General features: G+C 30.7%; 1 protein-coding gene across 1 annotated transcript in view; it reads left to right on the plus strand.

Annotated features, from left to right (window-relative positions):
* The first annotated feature begins 2,445 nt into the window (after positions 1-2,445).
* The window catches only part of LOC126772962 (lachesin-like), a 52,320-nt gene continuing 33,837 nt past the window's right edge, over positions 2,446-20,928 (plus strand). Inside the window, exon 1 of the mRNA XM_050493567.1 lies at positions 2,446-2,482. Within this exon, the coding sequence (XP_050349524.1) occupies positions 2,446-2,482 (37 nt within the window). The remainder of the gene's footprint in view (positions 2,483-20,928) is intronic.

The following is a 20,928-nucleotide window of genomic DNA, read 5'->3' on the forward strand; positions in this document are numbered from 1 at the left end:
TATTTCCGTAAATATATAAAGAGAACATAAGATTTACAGACCATATTAGATTATTCATTGTGCACATAACAGCCTGTACAATCAGATCAACGAAGTGACGTGGAGCACCCGGCGAGATCCTGTCGAGAGGCCATTAAAACGCCCTCCAACGTGCCCATCTTCCTGAGTACCACACCTAACTTTTACAATAACGATACTTTTGTCTTGTTCTAAACATAAAATATTATAATATAGACAAATATACTTACCTTTTTTAGATTTATTTATTAATCATATTAATCTATGCCTTTAAAATTTCTTTATTTTGCCCTTCAGTTACTTTTCGTATTATATTGACCTTAAAAATCCTATTCAAGTATGAAAAACCAAGGCTATATTGTTACATAATCAAATTTGTTACTGAATTACGTAGAATGTACAGATGGCGCCCAGTAAGTAAGTAAAGAGCGAAGTGATAGGGTCCCAATATACGTGTCTCGATTACTGACGACTACTTTCACATTTTTGATATTCAGATCAAGCAACCACTGGGAACAAAACCCCAGTTAACTTCGCAATATTGAAAGCTTATGGATTTTCAATGTTCCCAGCAACAATTTGGTTGTAATCAATGATGGAAAATATGAATCGTTACGATATCGCACGGCTGCGAAATGGTTAAATAAAATACACCTGCCGAACTCCGCACGTGAAACACAATTAAACGTATTCTAAAACTCAGTCATGCTTATCCCTCAAAATGTGTAACCGTTTTGGTTGGAAGCCAATTTTAATTGAATGAAAAAGTGATCGTCTATGCATTTTTTCGTTTTGGATGATGGCTAATGGAAATTGGCAGTGGTCTGGTACGCCAGTCGTGCCAACTTTTGCGGAGCCAGCTATCGCTACGCTTCAGTTCGAAGCTACGATTGAGACACATCATTTCGATTGAATAATGGTCATATGGCATTTGCGTTTTTGCCTATCTTTCATTTAGACCAGCTATCATACTTATCAAAAATTATTCACCAGATTAACTCAATGTGTTATAATTTCAAATAAACATATTGAAACACATAATTGTGAAATATATTGCAATTACTTACAATTTTATAGAATAATGTTTGTTTATAATATTTTGTAATATTATAGTGAAGAATTTAATGTATGTAAGCTTGACAACAAAATTTTCTAACATAAAATGTAGTCATTTAATTTAGAAATGAGTGATAAAAGTTCTTTCTATATATGTACTATCTTTCTTTATATACATATTTATTAAAACAAACTCATAATAAAACACTTAAAACATTAGAAGTTTATATGTCTATACGTTTATACGTATACTTAAAAATTGTATCAGAAATTCTCATTATATAAACAAATAGTACCTCTTCAAATTGAATGGAATATCCTATTTGAATGATTTCATTCATCTTTCAATTGGGAAGTCGATCGTGTGTGCCCCAAATGGACGTATTGGCATGCAAAGCCTTGTGCAGTTTCTATTGAATTGTAAATTTCATGTCTGAGACTCTTGTAAAAGTTTGCTATAAAAATACCAAACTCAAATATAGTAAATTAGGTTAAATTATTACTTTATAATTGCTTGAATTTCTGTAATTTCCAACTACAATTCATTATGATACATTGGCTAACCAATTTGGCGAACTATAAAGTATAACCGGATGTTTGCGTTGAATGCGTTTTGTTTATCAAGCCTGAAAGTTGTATTAATTATTAAATGTTGAGCATCATATATTTATTGGGTCGTGATTGCATGAGAGCCCTCGCAAACTCTCCATTTCCGTGCCACGTGATTTAATGAGTGAGAATATTTCATGTATCGTTAAGGATTGCGTCGAAATCAATCTCGATATTAATGACGTGTGAAATAAACTGAACGGGTGCTACTTTACGCAAAAATAAACTCTGCAGAAAATTCGGAATTTTTTCACCTTATTAATAATTACACTCGTTTCACACTCCGTCGGAAACAAGGATAAATGCAAACAAATATCTACGTATATGTAAATACTGGTATCGATACGATTATGCCATTTATTAGAGTTTTATTTCTTTTTCAGTTGTAGTCGGTGGGGAATTGAATGTTCTCAGGTAAGTGATTGATGTCTTTATCTCGACATTTTCAAAGCGAATGCGGTATTTCAATTCGCGTGCATTGTACCGTTCACAAAATATCGGGCGTCATTTTGTAATTCGTGTATTGCTTTACACTCTTTTTATTACGGAATCCAGAGGTTGATTTTTTTTTAGTATTATTTTACAGGAAAAATAAAAAATATATGCTCTTGCTGTCTAAAATAATAGAATAAACTTTACTATTATTCATTTATATTATGTGTATCTCAGTCTTTATAATATATTATTGTATAAACTTTCATAAAATTTGGCATAACAAGAAATATCCTTATCATCTAGGGAAAATATGAGTTTAGTTATATTATGTCTTGGTTAAAAACACGCATACGAAAATCTAAAGGTACATAATATTTTCTCAAATTGAAAAAAATAAATAATTAAATTCGAGGTGGTTATGTCAATGTATTGTTTTGTCTATATAATCATTATATATGCGGTTTTTTTAGATATATTTTGCTTGTTTAGGTGTATTTGTTGTTTGGTGGGTAAAAATGGGGTAAATTGGGGTAAATATAGTCAAAGATTTCACACAATTAATAAATATAGATAGGGTATCTAACTAAACTCTATAACGAACAATTTTCGTGACACTAATTATAGCACTAATTATAGCATCTCTTTTCTGGATTATATTGTCATTCAAATAACTCAGATAGAACAACGAGAAACCTATTGAGCGCCCTTTTATTACAGGTAAGAAAAAGTTTAAAAAATTTAGGCTGTTTATTAATATAAGCTAGTTTAAGTTTCACGACCACAGTAATCAAAAACAATCTTAAATTTCTGTACCCAGAAAAATACGGATACTACAAGCGATCGAACCCGTTGATCTAAAAAGTTTTTATAAACTGATTATATTTTAACATTTTTATGCATTACTTGTATGCTTTTTTTTTATTATGATAAGCTTAAACTTACCATCTGACTTGGTTTATGCTTAAAATTGTTTTATTGTGTATATGTATGAAAATAACTAAAGAAGATATATTATAAATATAAAGTTCTTATGGTAACAAATTTTTATTAATATAGCAATTGTCAGAAGCATTTGTTAGCCGTTCTTCAAGTTGCACGTTCGCGATACCTATTATTTTATCACGCCCGAAGCTCATATTTTTCATCTATGTTCCATGTGAATTTTACGACTTTGCTGGATTTTCATTTTCATATTTGATTTTAGCGACACGTAGGTACTAAAAATGAAAAACTTTAGTATTTTTTTTCATATGCTTTAAATAATATTAAATTTATTTAAATCGTCAAAAAAAAGGAATTGAAACTAAATTTTGTTTAAAAACTAACATGAAAAAAATAATTATAATGTGTTAGAATTTACAATTGATAATGAGTAATGAGAAACCAGTAATTGTTTTTCTTTGTATTTGTATTAAAATGTCTATTTTTAAATTTAATTAGCCATCTCTTAAAGAATAACATTGTTGCCATTTATTTTTTCAACGTTCTCTTTTTAAAATAGGAATAAATAGTAATACTAATATAATACAATTTAAGTTGGAAGCACTTGAATTCATCACAACTTTTTATATTTTAACTTTGACTTCACTTTTTCGAGGATACAAATACAGAACTATTGTTCTTATTATGCATAAAGTAATATTCCCATCTGTTGACTGATGACTATACATTTATTACAATTTATTTCAACTGCTGATTGAGAACAGTGCTGAGTTCATCGCAATGTTTCTCTTATCATAAAAACAGGATGATGTACAAATACTAATGTTACCGAAAGTTTAAAATTTCGTAATAGATTCTCCCATTGGATTTTTTATAGGAAGATAGACAGTAAGTGAGATGGTAAGTGGTTCCCACCACTTGTAGACATAGGCAATATAAGAAATATCAACAGTCACTGACAACGCGTCAGCACTCGTGTGAATTAAGATATTATGTCCCTTGTTTATGTAATTACACTGGCTCACTCACCCATCATACCGGAATAAAACAATACTAACTACTGATGTTTGGTGTTAGAATATTTAATGAGTGGGTGGTACCTAAACGAGCTTGCACGAAGCCTTACCATCAAATTCACCAATACATATATATGTATAGAAAGTAGTAACAAAATGTCCCACTGCTGGGCTAAGGTCCCCTCTTTTTGAAAAAAAGTACATGTGCTGTATATATATGGGGCAAATTTTTATCCGTCACATGTAGTTTTCCTATCAACGTTTTACGAATTATCAACACATGTCAAGCACGTGAAAATTCAGTACCTAGTCCTTACCTGGGCTTGAACCATAATCGTCGTTTCACATTACTTGTACATAAAACAAGGTATATTATTATTGTAAGATTTGTTTACTGAAATAGAATAAGCTTTTGAATACTAAGCTAACGGCAATACAATTTACCGCTAGCTTTTCTTTCCATAAATATAAAAATTTGTTTCTTTCGAAAACAGAAGGCAGTATTGAAAAGTCTATCGTGTGTTCGGCCACACAATTCATGGATCTATCAGGGGCTCACAACCACAGCGTAAAGCGAAACGTAGGTTGGAAACGAAATCCTGCACCGTTCACTGTGATTGTATTCTACATTTTTTCGTAACACTTTTCTACCAGTAGTGATCTATCAATTCGGGTTTACTAAGAGAAAATAGGAAAACCACGGGAGACGAAGAGCCTGTAACGTTTCGAATTTTCATTCGTCATATCGATGGGCTTGTAATATGGAATGGAAAATTGCTCTTTGTCCTGCTGTAACGTATAAATGCGATGTTTATTTTTAATTCGTTTAGCTCTAGAATGTTCAATTGTACATTCAATCCGATTTGCTTCTCTTATTTATTTATACACTATTCTGTTATTAATTTTAGCCGCTACCCTAAATATAATCAAAATATGAATGTAACTAAATATAAGTAAATTTCTGAAGATGTATATTGTCGTAATAAATATTTCTAACGAATCCCTTAATATAACTAAACTATCTTTCTTTTCTATCCATATGATGTATATATTTGCACACGTACATCAATAGAACGCAAATTATTTCACGCATTTGCATGACGTATTCTTAAAGGTCGCCGTCAGGTTATTATATTTAAATTACGCAAAAGCAATTATCGTCGGTTAGTAGCTTGTTGTGAAAATACATTTTCATACAACAACAATTCCATTTTATTTCAAAAGAAAAACGGGCCAATAAAACGCATATTACCTCGCAGTTTTATATAAGAAAATTTGAAGAGAAAGGCTGTCTTCAGAAACGAATGGTATTACAATTGTTGCCATTTGCTTTCGATGGCGCTTATGTCTAAATATTATATGTTTATGTTTCAAACGAAGAATATAAAGTATTTTTTCCCTTTTTACTTTAAAACAAATTTATAACAGTTACGTAAATATTCGTTTATTGTCTATGGAATTTAAAAAAAATACGAATATCTTCCTATAATTCATTTAATTATTATTTTACCAAATCTAAGTACTTTTACTTGAGCACTGTTTTAAATTATAATTCTTAATATTGCATCATAATACTTTTACTATTAAGAGGTTATTTGTTTCATTGCGGATTCGTAAAATAGTTTGGCTTAACATGGAAATTTTACATGATAAAAGCTTTCATTTACGCGTAGAGTATATAACTTAATATACGACAATTATGTTGAAATATAGAAATATTGGAACAGACACAAAAAAAAAGCTTTCGTATATCTTAAAAATAACTGTCTTTAACTTATAAAATAAATTTTTTGATTTTCATAGATGTGTAACAGTTTTCTCTTTATTGTAACAAAAACAAAATATAAACTAACAGTAAAAAAAGTAAAGTAACATTCGGTAAATGTCGACCTTCTCTCCCTTTAACGAAAGGTAAGCTAAACTTAATTTAATTTTTTGTTTCTTCAAAGAATTTGTTTGTATATTTATTAGCATTGATTATAAAAGAAGTTGAATTAAATTGAAAAAAACATTTAAAATGACTTAGTTCATTATATTGTAAAAATAGTTATTATATTGTAAAATTTAACTTCATCCAAATAAGAAAGGAAACAAAGACCAATTATCATAATTACATTCATAACCAATATTATAATATTTCTTATTAAAATTAAATAAATAATAATCCCGAGTATTTGTAGTTTTAAAATTGTCTTAAATTTGAAATATTATAAAAAATCGAAGGTCATACTTTATCACTGATAATATTTATAAAGATTGCTTAGTGCGATACCGATTCTGCTACATTTATAATATTTTTCCTTTAAAATATTTTGAAAAAGTTCCATATTGAACCAATGAATTTCCATATTGAATTCACTGTGAAGCAACTTGTTAAAATAAGCTTAATAAATGAAAAGTTCTTTGCCTTAATTTAGGAAAATCGCTTGTTGTTACTATAATGTACAGTAATAACAATAATTTATTATTATTATTAATTAACAGATTTCATTAATAACAATAATATTTATAAAATTAATGTTTTCCAATACAATGTTTTAATAAATTATAATGCATAAATCACCCCAAATACCTAGAGTATATTTATCAAACAAAATTAAAACGCTTTATCTCATAAGATAAAAGATGTTTAATAATTACGTCAACATTACGTAGCCGTCAAATTATTGATCAATATCTCAGGCTTCAATTTAACAAAGGCTTGGGGGTAACACGAGAAAATTCATCAAAACTTTATTGAAGTTGAAACAATACATCAAGGCGCTAAAACATCGTAATAGCCCAAAGATTGATCGTTCGAGCTGCAAGCATTATCGGACGAAGGCATTGTGCTTCGCAATGCCTTCGCCGCCTCCGCGCCTACTTTCCAAACCAAACAATAGACGCCGTAGAAAATCTATTCTGATCTAATTGTTATTAGTTCGTGGAAAGAATATTTTCATTGAAAATAACAATTGAGCAATTTTAAACAAATTGTTAAATTAAAATACTTTGTGATGCTTAAGACTTTTAATAAAGAATAATACGTTTGTGTATTCTTAACGCAATAAATATACATGCGATATTTATATGTATTACATATGTGTATGCAATTTATACATTCATGTATTCGATAAAGTAAAAATATTTCATATTCTGACGTAAACGTCAAAGTTGCATGTTTCTGTACACAGACATGTAGTAAATAAATATACTGAAAAAAAATGAATGTTATTGCATTTTAAGTGTACAATAAACAAACTGTGAAATGAGTTTTAAGTTAAATATTATTTTAAAGTAAAGCGATATAACAGCCCGTAAATGTCTCCTGGGAGTTTAATCCACAATGTTCTATTGCAGGTTGGTGACATATAATTATTTGTCATCTAACACAAGCTCACGAAATATGAACATAAAACAAGTCAATGATAACTCGTTAACTGCCTGGATTGAAACCCGTGACTTTCTGGTATACTGGTGATAGGGTTTGTGCATGCTCGTCTGGGTAGGTACCACAGATTCATCAGATATTCTACCGCAAAACAGCAGTACTTAGTATTGCCATGTTCCGGTTTGAAGGGTGAGTGAGCCAGTGTAATTACAGGCATAAGGGACATAACATCTTAGTCCCCAAGGTTGATGGCGCATTGGAGATGTAAGCGATGGTTAACATTTCTCACAATGCCAATGTCTATGTGCGTCGGTGACCACTTACCATCAGGTAGCCATTTGATCGTCCGCCAACCTATTATATAAACATAAAAAAACTTCAAGTAAAACTGACGTGTTTTATCTATTAGGCCACCTTTTTTTTCTTTTTTTTCGGTTATATAATTAATGTATTTTTTTTGTATGACTTTGTATTAATATATCTTTATCAATTAAAATAAATTGCCACATTTATAACTTAACAAATTACGCTTAATCTTACAGACTAAATATGACTATAACGCTAAACCGCTCTATAGTGGCATGGTGGATTAAGTTAACCGTGACCAGACTGTGAGATATATTTACTTGTCACTTAGTTATATATTTTTAGTTACGAATTTTATTTCAATGTAATAAATTTATATAAAAAATTCTTAAACAATTTCTTTCCTAAGAAGCCTGTTCCAAACTTTCTATGTTTGAATATTGATTTGCTTTCAGAGAGTGATTCGCATTTTTTCATACCTAAATGCGCAAGTTTCTTTTCGCGATCACAAAATAAAAGTTTTTTGTCGGAGCACTTTGCTTAATTCTTTTTAATGCGATGAATGTACCTCATCCATCCACTTTCTTGCTTTATCATTGTCTGATGAAAAAGTTAATAAATTAATATTAATGTATTTACAGAATTTCATTTAAGACAATATTAACCTTGTAAAAGCAACGTGACATCGTAATAGCCTCTGAGGCATATTTTTCCGTAATCGAATGAACAAAGATTCAGCAAGTCTATTTTATTTCTCCTATTCAACCAGCAATGTTTGGGATAGGACCCGTGACTCTGTAGGCACGGCACGTCGTGTACCCTATCGCGAACTTCATACACTGCCCGGCGACATCTGCACATTTTCGACGTTATCGACTAGAGGACACATTTTTATAGGAACAAATTTAATCTAAGCACATGGAGGGATCAGTCTCAGGAGTGCCCTGCGCGCACGTGTCCCGGCGACGTGAGCACGGGCTAACGATTTTTCACAGAACATTATTATGTGTCCGATAAAAGACTTTATCTGGAAACTGTGCCGTTGGCGTATGGACCCTTTTTGTAAGTATGCATGTTCTATTTATTGAATGTTTAACCTATGTAGGGATTACCTTCGTAACAAGATAATATTTGAACAATATTGTTAGCGTAAAAAATTCATATATTAATTGAATATCAATAAGATTGTATCATACCTGCTTGTTATTTTGTGTATTGTTTGTAGGTTTAAAGAAAAGTATTCGTTTAAAATAAAGTAGCGTCTGAGAAAATTATCCGAATTATTCTTTTTATTATATTCAATATTTGATCTTATTACGAAAAATAAAAAATTAAAAAAAATAATATTCTTATCTACCATTACTTTATCTACTCTAATCGTACTTGACTATCAAATACTATAGAAACACTGATGTCATTAGGCTTTTCTGACTTTTTCCCAAGGGCTCAGTGAGGATGTAGTATTGTGCGAAGAAAATTTTCTTAGAAAAACAATAAATTTTCTGTGAGCAACGCTCGAGTGAGTTTCGGTGTCGGCTGAGCGAGAGCACGCTCGCCATAATATATTGAATTTGAAACGAACAAACTTTAACGTTCTTCTCGCCGCGTGTAAAAAGATTTTCTCTAAATGTTTACAATGCAATTTTTTCACTTCGCGTGAAATGTCGTCTAATACTACAAACGCGCGTGTATTAATATTTGAATATCACAACAAGTAACAAAAAATCACCCTTAATTATTTGGATTACTTTTCATGTTATTATAATTACAAGAACATGATAAAAAACTTAGTCGGCGGCACATTGACTGCGGAAGCACACTTTTAAACATATCTATTATATATATTTAATATATTGTCATGTCTTTGAACGTAGTTGACCATTTAGCATTATGTGTTCTATTTTAGTCTGCCTGACTAAACTGAGCATTAATAATAGAAAATTAGTAAACTTCATATAAAATTATCTAAAAAATAAAGTAACAAAACTTAGATTTATATTAATTATTTCTAAAGCATTTCTCTCTTTTAAATCTTTTAAAAGAGCTTACGATCCCAACCAAACACTTTGTATCACAGCAATTTACCCGCGGTTAAACCACAAAAAATATTGGCGAGAAGGTGTGAGCTCTTCTGGCTTAATCTCCGACGATTTGCGAAGACGGAAAAAAGGGTTCCCGAAGCTTAGTCGCGACGGATCCCCTATATAACCGACCCGCTTTCTGTCCGCGCTTATCGTCGCTCAGCCCTATTTATTTGGTAATATACAATAATATTACCGTATATATCCAAATCAAGAGAGTTTCGTACAAGATAGGATTTGCCTTCATGTAATCCTTTAAGATATTCATATTCGGAACTATTTGTATTATCGTTATATTATATTGTTTATTGTGATTAAATTTTTGCAATAATAACACTATAAGTTTTACCAAAACTAAGTTGTATAATAAACATATCTCAGCGATAAAATATATCACTAGACTATTGTTCTAAAACATTATTGTTCAAGGAAATGAATAAGAAAATCGATAATAAAATATATTGAATATTTAATTTTGACATAGGCTGTTGAACACAAAACGTGTAAACTCTTAAATTCATTATTAAACAAAGATATTTCATGTTAAAAAAATGTAACAAATAAACTGCTAAATAAATGATAAAAAATCGTACATTCATGGTTTCATGTATTCATAACAAATGCATGAATTTCAATTAACTACTTACGCGCAAAACTAATTAGTTATTTACATGGATGACAAACTTTTCGAATCGAATACCGAATCTAGGTTTGATTATTATTTAGATACTAGTGCGATATGATTTTGGTTTGAAATTATAAACCGTAACCGTAACAACATGTGAATCTCCCACAGCTGCACTAAGGCCTCCTCTACTTTTTTTGGTGAGAAGGTTATAAAATCACCAATGATATGATAAAATACAGGAAATTATAAATATCACATTTAATTTGAAAATTTATTATTATTTAAATCGTTAATCGTTTTAGTGATAGTAACATTAGAAGTTATTTTTCTACTGTTAAATATACTACTATTAAAGTCGGCATAAATTGTCCTCCTTCATGACGATAACAAGTTAAGTCAGTGTCTAATGCGTATCACCTGTCGTTTTCCCACCGTATCTCGCCTTCCCACTGCGAAGTTTATGTGATTATATTAACTAGTGATAAAGCCTTAAATAACAACACCCTTGAGAAAACGGGTTACAGAAATACAACTAATACAACGCTACAAAGTTAACATTCCTGTCTAAAGTGTTAGTATTTATCTTTCTTAACAGTGATTATAATATAGCAAATTCTGAAAACGAATTGTAAGCTAAATAAGAAATCTATTATAATTATCTCTTTCTTCCTCGTATGAGATAGATCCTAACAGGAAAAATGAACTCAATTATAACATAAACGGATGCCGATATCAAGTTATACGTCTGAATGTATAATTCAGGAAGGCTCTATTAAAGCTTTTTTTTCGACAAAAAGAGGGATAAAACAACTTCTAAATTAAATTCCATATTAAATAATAGATGCAATGTCAAACGAGGGGAAAATTATTTTTGTTACTTAGCATGAATCTTTTGGCTATCTTATGAAACTTAAAATCTCGTCATAATTAACATTCATTTAAATTTGAGATTATTCATGGCAAAAAGCGAAGTTACTTCGATGGTATTTAATGCCGCACCTGCCCGAGGCGTCTTAGCGTGGCCGAAATTAATGCGACGCAAAGTCGGCAAAAGTCAATTACACTTTATTAAAACCGTCTCCATTTATATCAATTTGACGCAAACTGTTACAAATACTGGCAATGTTCCGTCCTTTCATTCGAGAGCGAGGCGGGGCTACGCAAGCGCCGCGAGCGTAGAAGATTCGTAGACAAAGCGGCGAGGTTCTGTGTAGCGCGGGCAGTACGTAGCCAGAGCGGCCCGAGGCTGCCGCCACGCGCCCCGACGCCTTAACGCCACTTCGTACGGTGAACGCGACCACGATTTCGCTGTTTGCCGCCCGCTCAACCCACAACCATTCAATGAATATTTAATCAAACCGATTTCTACTTTGAACCGGCAAATCAATGAGCGAATCCTTCGACACACCAACAAACTCTTGATAAAACTTTTGTTGACATAACAATAGCTACAAAAGTTTGAGGTTTTCTTCATTATAATGCTGATGGGTTAAATAAATAATAAAACAATATGAACTGCCTAGGATGCGCTTGTCGGTGTGCAGTCGTTTTATTGTTTTTAATGAATGCCAGTCCTGTTACATCATCCGACGGTAAGTTAGAAAAAATGAAATCAAGTTATATTTAAATTTAAATATTAGTAATATTATATTGGCACCAAAAATCATCAGTATTGTATCAATACTTCATTATTTATCATTCATATATTTAACGTTGTAAGTAATTTAAATTTTAAACATTGCATTAATTTTAAAACACAATATAGTTGTTTCATTTATATATTTCTAAACTTACTTTCTATCTTATTTATTTTACCGAATAAAAAAATATAAATTATAGCCACGATAAAACTTTTCGCCTTAGAAAGTTAGCAGTTTTATTTATTCTCTTGTTTTCCTTTTTTGGAACAACTTCATGTTTTAAACTTTTGATAAATAAAGTTATTCTTTTATGTAATAAAGGCTAGAAGAAGATTTAATTTTTAGAAGTTTTGAGAACAACAATTTTATCACAGTGATTATTCGGTACCAGTTGTTCAAATTGATGAATATTTCGTTGAATTAAATACTTTTTTTTAATAACTATTTTAATAATGAGTGAAAAGGATGGAAGCTTGCTTATATTTCCTGTGATAAGATTCCATATGAAATTGTCAAAAAAGCTCAAAGCCATCTGGACTTCTTTATTTGATTCTTATCACCAGCCATGGATTAAAAAGGATTATAAAAGGCAGTTGTAACCATCAATTAGTAGCAATATTGTTTGTTAATTGCCATTTCTTTAATGAGTTACAAAAAAGTTGATATATTTATTTCATTTATACAAAAATGCGAAAAAATTTACATTATGCCAAATGTTCTTATCATGTAATTAAAAAATAGTGTAGCTTGATGTAGACACTAAGTTAATTATGTTAAGCAAGAGAGAATTTCGTCCGTTTTTAAAATAAAAGAAAAATCTTGTTATATATATTTTATTAAATAGACGCATATGTTTATGCTCGACCCGTATTACACACACATAACTTGTAGTCTGTTTATAATAACGTCATTTTTAAATGAAATATTTTTCTTTAATATGCATAGCTAATTTCCCAACAAGCTACAATAATAACCTTTAACTCTTTATCATTGAAAGCTAAAAATAAAAGTAAAAAAGTATTTTTTTAACTTGACACTTTTATTTTAATTCTCTACTAATAAAATTATAATGATGTTATGGGCAATAAATAAAAGTTTTTATGTTCTTCCGAGGTTTTGAAATTTCTTTATCAAAAGATGAAAGTGAGGAAACCATTAATGGTATGATTATTATCTTTAAGCCTTTAATCATACATTAAATTATTCTAATCACATTAAAGTAGCTTAAAATTTTTTAATTGGTTTGAATTTTAACAAAGCAATAACTAGGAAATTATAAACGCTACTCTTTAAAATTATTTAAAAGAAAACTACATTTATATAGTAACATACTTTACTTATTAATTTTAAGATGACTTGATAAAATGAAAACAATAAAAGCAAACATAATTATAAACAATAAAACATAAAACAAACATATGTAGATTTAGTATTATATATTAAAACACAATAATTATCTAGTCATATTTGTACGCGAGGAAGACAAAAAAAAATTAAGATGTCGATAGTTTATTTTTAGTTCTAAATTAGTTGCTGTTTATTTAGATTAAATTAATTAAATAAAAATGCTGATATTAACTTTTTTTACATTTACTTTTTTTTTGCGGAATGCCTTCGCTATTGAGGTGATTCCTCGTCATCATACGACTTAATTGAGACGCATACATGATTGACTTGACTCTTGACTGACTAAATGACTATTCTAGTTCACCGAAGAATTAGTTAAATCTGAATTTTTCGAGGTCAAAGCTCTATTTTATAGGTGAAAACGCTTGTATCAAGCTCCACTATTTTATGCATTTTGCTACAACCGAAGATTGCTTAAGATTTACCTTTGGATTCAGGGATTCAAACAAGATAGGTAAACAAAATAGGGTTTTGTTTACATACTTTGTTCAGTCGAGTTCTATTGATTTTAGGTTTACATTTGTCTCCTTATTTTTCTTATAATCGAAAAGTAGATTGTATTTTTTTATAAATAAATTAAAGCTACCGTCTCATAATCTTGTATCGACCTCAGTAACTTTACCGTGGATATCATAATACAATTATAATAATAAATCAGAGTAAGTAAACTAACGTTATTTACCAAGGCTTCAAATGTAACATTTTTTGTATAAATAATAATTATCGAATTCACCGAACAAAAAACATTTTTAAACATTAATGTACCTAATACAAATAAAAAGTGGAGCAAAAAGTTGGGTAAGAAATTATTTTTATAAATATTTAGTATAAAATACAACTGTTTTAGTTACAGAGTTATATAAAAATATTATGTATGATATATAATCATATTAAAATTATTTCATTATACCAATAAATAAAATTGAAGCATCTGTCTGTGATTTCAAAATAACTGCCTCTTTTTTAATTAATATTTAGGTTATTGCGAGTTAACAAAACCAAATCAACCATTTGTCCGTGTGTCTGTTGTCGGGATTTTTAGAAAGACTTAAAATTACAAATACAAATTAGTAAAGCAGTATTTTATTTTTAGTATTTTTGTATATCAAATATACATTTTCCATTAATCCTGTATACACAAAAACATTATTTGTATGGAAACGTTAACTTCAAAACTAAAATTTGCTGATTTTTAAATTGATCTTTAATTATTATTACTACTACAATGACATATTATATAAGTGGACAAAACCTTGAAATACAAGTATAACATGAAACATTCATTGTAGCGTTCGGAAACTCAAACCAAACTATTATATTATAATCAGTATCGTAAGTTTAAATAAATATCCAAAATTAATAAAACTTTATAATATTAGTATGAAAAAGTTGAGCTTGTTTGCACATTGTCTTGTATAATTTTCAAATTTATTTAAGCGAATAAGCTGAGACATTTTTCTTTACATGGTTTAATCAAATGAAAGTATTTTTTTTATTCATCATTATGTTGATTAAACATGTTTATTATACAAGACACGTATCTTTGAAGCATATTATTAAAAGAACGAGATTTAATGAATGATAAAATGAAAAATGTAAGGATGAAAACCTTAATATTATTTTGAAATATCTTTTACACATTAGTAAATAATATTTTTAACCCTAAAATATCTATATTATATATAAATATATAAATGAATAGAAATGTCTTCACCTTTTAAGGATATGCTATACTCGTATATAATTAATACTTAGTATTTTTATATATTAACAGAAGCAGCATTTTAATATCCCACTGCTAGGCTAAGGCCTCCTCTCCTGTTTAGAGTTTTAATCAACACGCTGCTTTAAAGCAGATCGGTAACACCGCGAGGTTGCTAGCTGTGGTTGTTAATTCTTATACAAGGTGGTGGTGCAGAGCCGTGTGTCGGTTCAGTGCCTACTCTTATATCAATGATGTTGTATGGTAAAATGTATATATACGTACATTAGATGTGCTTTATGCACTGTATTTATAAATAATATAAATTATTATTACAAAAGACGGTATGTGGGGCCGTCATATGAATGAATGATCTCAATGAGACATTATTTACATATAAAATATAATTTATAAAAATAATATAATTTATGATCGGGGTTTACCTCGATTTACCACGTAGGTACCACACCTACGTAGTATTTATGAATTTGATGCAATATTTATATAATTGATTATCATTTCACTATGATTGGAATTAATACATATTATTATAATAACGGCGCCCCGAGTCAGTGGATAGGGACGTTAAGCGTTTTGCTTGCATTAGGCTGCCTGGCAATTATGCACTTGAGCTGGTATTAGAACCAGTGATTTAACTGTATCATTACAACCCAGGGTCTGTCCCTTTGGCTTCGGTTTTTCTTCAGCTTTGACTGATTGAACTTTGGATTTTGTTCCTTATTTTTATTATTATTTTTGTGGTTTCGACTACTTACTACTACGGAAATCAAACTGGGATCTCATAACTGAAATTGATTATTAACCAATTACATAAAACAAATATTTATCATAAAAACGTATTTAAAAGATAAACATAGTTTTATTTGACTCCTCTATAGCCTGTTGAATATATATGATCTCTAACGCTTTAAAAGAATACGGCTATTACTAAAACAATATATAATAAAATAAGGATCCTAGATAACCAGACGAAATCACGAGCCAATACAATATTTAGATAATAAAATTATGAATATCAAATTGTATTTTAATTAAGGTAGGCATTTATTAGTCACAACTTAAAAAATGTATTACATCTTCCGAGATCACCTAAGAAAATATTATTTTTTTATTTACAAAGAATTAAATTATTTTTATATAAAACAAAATGTGATCCAAGTAATACACAAGTAGAGTTATATATAAATAAGTTCAATCGCTTGTTCAGATTGTAACAATTGTGTTAATTCTGAACATCAATTTGATTTTCACAAATGATCCATTAGTCGTCTAACCACTGGGATTGTAAGTTATGAAAATTATTTGAAACGCGTGTACCGATTATTGGTTGGTATTTGAATTTTGTAACCAAGAAATAATATATTATATTGAAATAGCTATGCTTTACGTAATATATTTTAGGAGGTAATTGTATGAGGTCGTTTTTACCTGCATACAGCAACTGCCTCGTAAGTCGAGTAGCTCTCGAGATATAAGACCACAGCTCCCGAAGTCCTGGATTTTAGCCCCAATTCGGGCCAATAAAAAGGATTTTTTTGTCGAAGAATTTCAGGAGTCTAGAAGTTGAAAGTGGAAGTCAGAAAGTGCGTAAAGCCTTTGGTTCTACGCCTCAATTCTTTGCAGTCTTCTCTGATTGCCGTCATCGATGTGTCATCGGATTATAAGAGTGAGGGAATAGAGAATGTTTATATCATTTGTTCATTCGAAAGAGATTAGCCAACTGTCAAGAACCTCCAAAAGGCAATACTATAAAGTATTGCGGTATGGAGATAAAGGTTACTTTATAGTTAATGGCTAATATAATTGTAGATATCAAAAGCGGGCCTGTACCAAGCTCTACCACAGGTAAAATATGACGTAGCAATGACGTAGCAATAACAATATAGGGGGTATCCCCTAGAAAAACTTTAAAAACTTAAGTTTGGAAGTCTTCTAAGCAAAGGCCACTTCTGTTCATCGATATTGTTTTAGTTAAGTATTTTTTTACATTTACACACGATAAAACAAATTTAGAGCATTCAAATCTCAGAGTGCCTCGTGTTTGGTCAGATCAGATGAAACCTTTATATCTCGCTGAAATAACGCATTTACACGTCACCTCCACATGAAGGATTGTGGGTATTCCCACAAACCTTTAAAAACCATCGATACTCGCTCCGTCTCTTCCGGGGGCGCCATGGGATCGCTTACACATACTACCGTGTCGCCCCGACGGTTGGGTGTCAATGCGGGTCTCTAATACGTACCGATACCAAGCAAGGTTCCCGAAATACAAAGAACCCCCTAACCCTGGTAACACTTACGGCGGGGAGAGAAGATGCGCATAACGCCTTTCCCCGGGCTTCTTCGGAGTACGGGTCAGCCGAGGCACACTAGTCATCTTCCCGCTCCACGGCCTCGTTCTGCGACATAACGTTTTCGCAAAAGGAGACTTTCTTCTTGCAGTAAGAGGTACTATGAGGTTATCGAGCAAGCGGCACACTCCACCAGAGTTTGTCACGATCTGATTAAAACCTGCCTTTTATTATTTACTTATTACCAAACTGTTACGGCTCTTTAAAAAGGGATTATAAACAAAGTTACGTATCTCGTAAAATACAATTTAAACGTCTTATTATAAATAGGGCGTATAAGCAACAACTACTTAAAGCCAACAAGATAAATTGCCAACAAACGCCCCGATTGTATTTGGTGTACGGAGTGTAGAAAATAAAACTAAAAAGGATTACTGAGCTGCGTAAGGTTTTAAGTTTTACTTGGGATACGCAACAATATAATTATCTTTCAAATAAATAGATTTATATTGTTTCGGATGGTACGTCACGTTTTGCTTCTGGGCGGTAGAATTGTTCACTAGCGTAACTCAAAAGCATCTTAATAAATTTATCAAAATCAACTACTCAACATTGAGGTGGATGCGTATATATCGAAATGTGATCCTCCGTCGATGCGTCAAATTGAGAACCTCCCTCTTTTTCATTGGTAAAAAAGCTTCAAAGTAACATCATGTATCGATGACCCCGACGTAAAAACTAGTAAGAATGACTTTACCATGTATAAATGGAATTCTACATATAATTATTTATGTGTAAACATCTTAGCGCTCGGTACACGGTAGTGGCTAATTGAGAGTTCAAACCTTCCCTTTGACCGATTAACATTAAAGTTAAGTAATAATTTATTATTTCGTTTCATGGAGAGTCTGGGGATTAATTTAAATGGGGTTTCACTTAGAACATTCCTCCCCTTAAATTTGAAATTTACAAAAATTTCGTAGCGGATGCTTACGTTATAAAATAAGCCATTGTTTGAGAGATTTTTAAAAACAGTTTTGGCTGTATGCTGTATTAAAAATTAGAAATAAATTGAAACCGTTAAATTTTTTTACTAGTGGTAGAGCTATGTGCAAGCTCGTCTGGGTAGGTACCAGTCCGGTTTGAAGGGTGAATGAGCTAGTGTAATTACAGGCACAAGGGATAAAACATCTTAGTTCCCAAGGTTGGTGGCACATTGGTGATGTGAGCGATGGTTAACATTTCTTACAATGCTAATGTCTATGGGCGTTGGTGACCACTTACCATCAGGTGGCCCATACGCTCGTCCGCCTTCCTATTTTATAAAAAAAGTAATTATAATAATATTATAACATAATTCATTATATACATATATCGTATCTAAGCATAACTATTTCCCAGATTTTATAGGCTTAGTACTTTTTTTACTTTCTTTACTTAGTTCAATCAAAACTAAAATATAAATAAGGGATAATATTTGTATAGCATAAAATGAAAAAATCTAAATCAACAACATCGTTGTTTCTGTATTGACTCATAATTCAATGTCCTTTATAGTGTTTAGTATGACGGTGGTTCCATGTAAATAAAAAGAAATTAGCACTACGGGTGAAAAAAACTAGAAGAAACAACACTTTCTCTTTTTCTTTCTCTTTTTGTTTCTCTAAGCGGTACTTTCTCATTTAAGCAGTGCTCTACATAATGTCCGATATTAAACTTTCTTTTTTTTTGAAGTGGGTATTTCTTTTTAATTTAAATACCTTACAACATACTTGTGCAACATGCGAAACTGAGATGACCCGGTGGTAAGAGCGCGTGAATCTTAAATGATGATCGTGGGTTCAAACCCGAGCAAGCACCACTGAATTTTCATGTGCTTAATTTGTGATTATAACTCATCTCGTGCTTGACGGTGAAGGAAAACACCACCACCAAACCGCATTAGAGCAACGTGGTTGAATATGCTCCAAAACCGTTTCCTCAAAAATGGAAAGGAGGCTTTAGCCCAGCAGTGGGACATTCACAATTACTGTGCAATATAATGACATAAGATGTATATACCACATGCGTATAGTTCGCTTATTTATCGACTGCGTACTAACTGTATCATTATATTTTTGTTTTTAATATTTTATTATTTCAAACTAGTTTAGTTACATCCTACGTAAGTAACAATAGTAATAATATATAAAATACATGAAATAATAAAAAATAAGATTAAATGTACTTCTAATTATAGGAGATTATGAGATGACAAAATAATAGTTTACCACAGCCGAAGCTAATCACATTCAATACTAATATAAATTTAAATTTAAATATTAAAAAGAAAATAAATAATAACTTTAAATTATTTTGACTATATTAGATAGAATAAAAATAAATAAATATAATGTTTAACGAGCTTATCTGTCTAGGATAGCTAATTATTATAAAAAAGAAAATAAGTAAAAGTATTTTTAGATTAAGTGAACAAATTTACACAATTAATAATAAAATGGTTTCATTACTCACAACTCTATTAGCGCCTAATTATCATGAAAACAATAAAAGCTTTAACAAATTTTTTATCATTATTAATACTATATACTCGTTGAGCGTCGAACAACTGGCATATTTTTCACTACGTCTGCTTCGACGTTGATATCTATAACGCCATTATTCAGCGGATTAGCTTTTTACTGGATGAGCCGTAGAATATTCAAAAGGGTATTATTGGATTTTGTTAAATCTGTATGAGTGTTGCTCTAAAATCGACCTCTATCTTCAATATTCATTGTTCTTTACTCAATTTTATTTGTTTACTCTGCCAACAAACAAAAGAATGAAACGCAAATATTGAGTGGATTAGAAGTAATAGAGTAATTTGATTTAAATAAAAATACAATATTTGATGTTTAAATTGAACGATGAATGAAATTATTGATTTTTGTTGGTATAAAAGGTTATCAAATGATAATTATAATATTACCATTCATTTAATTACTCTAACTCTTTACCGAAAAAGGCATTCGCAAAGCTATTTACATAAAAACAATGAATTCTATAATCATATTCATCTGTCTTGACCGCAGCACCTAAGTAAATTACTATCAGACTAAAGTTGGATGAACTTTCAGCGCTCGCTCGGTTCAAAACTTACCTAGGTTGGTACCTTGTGTATGATTATTTGCGAGTTGCCAGCGCTATGCTTCAATTTGTTACTCAACTCGGGAACGCCTTTGGAACTTCCTCTCGCTAGAATGCCAGTTCATTGCAATGCCAATTGCCACATAAACAAGCCTTGCTAACACCAGCTATGCGGCCGTGATAGCAAAACTTTTCCGTTCACTTTTCTCATAACACATCATTAAAATCTCCGTGCTTGGAAAATCTTGACTAAGATTTCTATGTTTATGAAATT

The sequence above is a fragment of the Nymphalis io genome, chromosome 13 (assembly GCF_905147045.1).
Source record: "Nymphalis io chromosome 13, ilAglIoxx1.1, whole genome shotgun sequence".
In the NCBI taxonomy this organism is placed as follows: domain Eukaryota; kingdom Metazoa; phylum Arthropoda; class Insecta; order Lepidoptera; family Nymphalidae; genus Nymphalis; species Nymphalis io.